This window comes from Maniola hyperantus, chromosome 5, assembly GCF_902806685.2.
Source record: "Maniola hyperantus chromosome 5, iAphHyp1.2, whole genome shotgun sequence".
In the NCBI taxonomy this organism is placed as follows: domain Eukaryota; kingdom Metazoa; phylum Arthropoda; class Insecta; order Lepidoptera; family Nymphalidae; genus Maniola; species Maniola hyperantus.
The window spans coordinates 16,893,381-16,898,171 of NC_048540.1; the positions used below are offsets into that span (position 1 = coordinate 16,893,381).

Here is a 4,791-nt window from a genome sequence, read left to right on the forward strand (position 1 = left end):
ACGGACAAGTGCAGATATCCTGAGGAATGAAATAGACCTCTCGATAGCGATGTCAATTAACATAAAATGCCTACATTACGCGGTGCCTACGGACCCACGCCCGCATCGTTGCGCCTCCAGGTACCTACCTACCTACCTACCTACCTACCTACCGCTTAGATTTAGTTTCATTTCAAATTAAACTACAGTTTTATTGCCATTTATGATTTAAAAAGTTTTATGATTTATCTCGAGTAGGCAAAGCTCCAAAAAAGCGTAGAAGAAAGTCAGTGAATTTTGGCCTTTCGCGAAAAGTGACATAACTCAAACAAGTCTATGTAAAGTCAGAGTCAAAGAATTTGCAAGTACTACTAGGTTTCCTATGTCGATGGTCATAGTAAACGAGCAGAGTTTGCTCAAATAGACCGTGCCTTAATATTAACGGTTTTTTTTAATTGAAAATTGTTCCACTAAAACTTAAAGCCCTTACGGCGGTTACGCACTAATCCGATCCGAGTCCGTGAAAATACGTTCCTTTTGTTTTATATGGGAGCTTATGACATATGCCGTAGATAATAATAATCGCTACGATAGAACTCGGATGACGGAAGCAACGGAATTGCAGTGCGTAATCGTCGTTACTGTACAAAATATCATGCACGCGGCAGAGTCAACTGGTCGAGTGAGGGAACTCTTGACTTGATCCTGAATCGACGAAATAACAAATGTTAGGCTATTTTGACGTAAAATCGTAGAAAAAATTGACTACATTAGGGCTACTTGCGTCAAATGTGACATGTGACACCTGACAGTGACGTGGACGCCTCGACGTTTTGTTAGAAGTTCCCTAACTGTCGTGAACTGTGCCCGCTTGGTGTCAACAATACTGGTTCATGGCTGCATTTCCACGCTGGACTGGCTGATCCATTGCGCAAATATGAGACAGCCCTCCTGTCACCAGATGAGGCAAAACCGCGATGAAATTCTCGTAATTTTTTTAGCACTATCGATATTTTTATAGCATTATATAACAGGTAAGTATACATGAATACTATGTTGTCAGTTAGACAGCTATGTGCGGCTAATGCGGGTAGCTACAACACCGCATGCCTATTGCCTACCCAACTCTGATACGTGATACCACTATGACATGTAGATTGCAGATACGTCGCTAGTATTTGGGGCGGTATTCTCGACAGACATAAATGACGTCATACCCTAGCGACTTATATAGTGGCACCTATTTTACATGAAATTGTTTCATCATTTTGATCAACCTATCGCCGGCTCACTACAGAGAACAGGTCTCCTCTCAGAATGAGAAGGGTTTGGCCATAGTCTACCACGCTGGTCCAGTGGGGATGGCAGATTCTCACACCTTTGAGAACATTATGGAGAACTCTCAGGCATGCAGGTTTCCTCACGATGTGTTTCTTCACCGTTAAAGCAAGTGATATTTAGGTACAGTACGCGCGGCGAGAGTTTGGCTTTGACCGTTATTGCGCAGAAATCAGAAATTGGGTATCAACGGGCAATTAGTGGGGTGCGGGGCGGGTGTGTAGGCGCACGCGGTGCTCTGATTGGCGCTCCACTGCTCCAGTCGTTCCCTGCCTCTCGCATCGATACGACGTACCGCGCACTCGTGTTGTACAATCACGTTCACAAGTGAATTGCTATTTTCGTTAATTGTTTATTGTTGTCGATTGTTATTATTTGTTGAGTTTGTTTGTTTAAGTTTGTCAGTTAAGTTTTTTTTGTTAAATATTAAAAAGTGATTTGAAAATGCGTAAAATAAACATTGTTTTAAAAAGGCAAGCACGGAAAATGATATATGACGTGAATTGCTTTTTAAAGAAAGAAGCTGACGAATGTGTCGATTCATTGAAGCAAATTCGAAGTCAGATTGAGGAAGTTGCTTCTTTACTCAGTCAGTCGGAGAATAACCAAACTATACAGACTATGCAGGTAATGAAAACGGAAACTGTTTCTAAATTAAATTGTGTAGTCAGTAAATTAGCTAAAATTCAAAAACGGACATCGGAGGCCACTAAGACTTCAATTGGAACTGTAAAAAATATCGCAAATCAAGCCAAGAGTTCCGATTTGCTAATTACTTTCAGAACACCTGGAAAAAAACGTCCCAGAGCTAAACCAGTTACGAATATTGATAATTTTGACCAAGGTATTATAAAAAGATGTATACACAATTTTCACAAGACGAATAATGAACTTCCCACCATTGGGAAACTAAAAAAGAAACTTGAGGAAGATATAAACTTTAAAGGGTCAGAAACAAGTCTTCGTGTAATTATAAAGGAGTTAGGATTTCGCTGGAAAAAAACAGAAAACAACCGTAAATTACTAATAGAAACATCGAATATCCGATTACAACGCATTGAATATTTAAGTAAAATAAGAAAATATCGACAAGAAGGAAGACCCATTGTTTACACAGATGAATCCTACGTAGATTCATCGCACTCAACAACCAAAGCCTGGAGCGATGGCCCTACGGAAGGACTAAAAAAACCCATTTCTAAAGGACAACGAGTCGTGATAGTCCACGCAGGATCTGAAGCTGGGTTTATACCAAATGCTTTATTAACTTTTAAAGCCGGCACCAAAACAGGGGACTATCACGACAACATGAATTACGAGAATTATGAAAAATGGCTTAGGACACAATTAATTCCCAACCTACCACCCAATTCTGTAGTGGTTGTCGACAACGCTTCATACCACAATAAACAATGGGATTTAGCACCGTCCTCCAATACCAAAAAAGCCGATATGCAGAATTGGCTAACTGATAAAGGCATACAATATGATTCAACAATGCTCAAGCCACAATTGTACAACTTGATAAAAGCTAATAAAGAAAGATTTAAAACTTTTTCAATAGATCAAATTTTAGCAGAAGCAAACCATAGCATATTGAGATTACCGCCTTACCATCCAGACCTCAACCCCATAGAAATGGCATGGGCTACTATTAAACAATATGTAGCTAGCAAAAATGTTAAATGGAATTTACAAGAATGTACCAAACTTATCAAAGAAAAAGTATCCTTAATGGGTGCCCAGGAATGGGGAAAAATATGTAAAAAGGTAAAAGATATAGAAGAAGAGTACGTCAAGAGTGACCATGTAGTTGATTTACTTACCGAGCAATTTATAATTCGCGTCGATGATAATTCCGAAGACGATGATTCTGATGATGGTTATGAAGATGATGATGATGACAACTGCAACCGAGGAAGCCCTGAACCCGGACCCTCAACAAGCAAAAGACGTTGCACAATTTCGTGTCGCGGCAGCACCACTGGACCATGCGGTGATTTCATAGAAGGCGTTAAACCTTTAACTGATTCAGAATCTGAATAGCACTGCTGCTAAGACTTTTTTTTAATGTTAACTTTTGTATTTAATAATTATTTTAAGTTTTCTTTTGTTTGTATGTACCAATTTTACATGTATCTTGGAATAAATAATTTTATTAAAAAACAATTATTTAGAATTTTCATCGCTGTCTCTGTAAACTTTAAAAGGAAATAAACATTTTATATAAGTAAAATAACTATCAATAGTTTTAATAAATGAAGAAGTTTATCTATTTCGTATTATTTTCTAGCATTATTACCACTGTACATGAATTTTGACCCACTCAAATATCCAACCTGGTACATAAAAAAGGAAAAGTATTGTGTGCGTGACAGTACCCATGCGCAGTAATCCCCTCCACCCGAAGGTCAAAGCCAAACTCTCGCCGCGCGATCTGTATAATTGCTTTAAACTTAAAAAATGAAATTTTTTAGGGCTACTTAGTCGAAATGATAGAGCCAATAATTTGCTTATTAATTGCTCATAATCTTGCTCATATTAAAATACAAAAGTTATTTATTCAAATAAATTTTCACAAAACTAAGATACTCTTGACGAAAAACTATAAGTTAAAGTAGAGCATAACATTGTAATCAAAATAAAAAAATACCAGTATAGACTTGCTAGAGCAAGATCCTCGATCGAACACATTTTGCTACTCAGAAAATAGGGGACGTCTGGCAGTAGTGGGATTTACATTGGAAATTATTGGACAGGTACAAATATGTGAAGCATGTGTAATGCCTATCGCTAGGTAGGATTGCCCGTTAACAGGTAACAGGTCTGTAGGCACCAGATACCTGTTCGCCATAAAAAATAATGCAAGCGAGCCCAACCCAACATTTTAGCATAAATAATAAAGTGATTATGCCTAATTAAAAGTTTTCGATCGCTAATGAGTTTTTTCTGCGGCTGGAATCTGCGTCTACTTTAGGTCTAACGATATCATGGCATGTCAGACATTTTGACGATCTCCGTAGCGCAGTGCCAGAGTGAACTAGAGTGGGGCAACAATAGAGCTTCAATAGCTCAACAATAGCAATTGCATCCGCGGTGATTGACGTGTTCTAACTTCTAAGATCCAACTGCACGTAAAAATGTTGCCGTGTAAGACCCCCCGTGAATGTACAGCCTACTGATTTGGTAACTCAGTGTCTAACACTGAAGCCACCGTGCTCATTTAGCATTTATTTTTAATCCGTTGAAGATTTTCTACGAAAATATATTTTAATGTCACTCAGTGAGGTAGCAATGTAGAACCAACCAATGTCAAATGAGCTCGGTGGTTATTCAGTGTTGACATTGAGTTAGCAAATCACGCCGCAGGCAACCTTCGAGGTACCTACATGCCCACTTCCCGAATTATTCCACCAACTCAAAGGCTACTTACTATAATGTAACACGTGATTGTTTAAAAAATAGGAGCGATAT

At 38.6% G+C, this 4,791-nt stretch overlaps 1 protein-coding gene across 1 annotated transcript; it reads left to right on the top strand.

Annotated features, from left to right (window-relative positions):
• Window positions 1-1,782: 1,782 nt before the first annotated feature.
• Window positions 1,783-3,651, top strand: LOC117982085 (uncharacterized). Its single transcript, XM_034968371.2, has one exon. The coding sequence runs from the start codon at window positions 1,804-1,806 to the stop codon at window positions 3,361-3,363; it is 1,560 nt and encodes a 519-aa protein (XP_034824262.1). The 5' UTR covers window positions 1,783-1,803; the 3' UTR covers window positions 3,364-3,651.
• The last annotated feature ends 1,140 nt before the right edge of the window (window positions 3,652-4,791 follow it).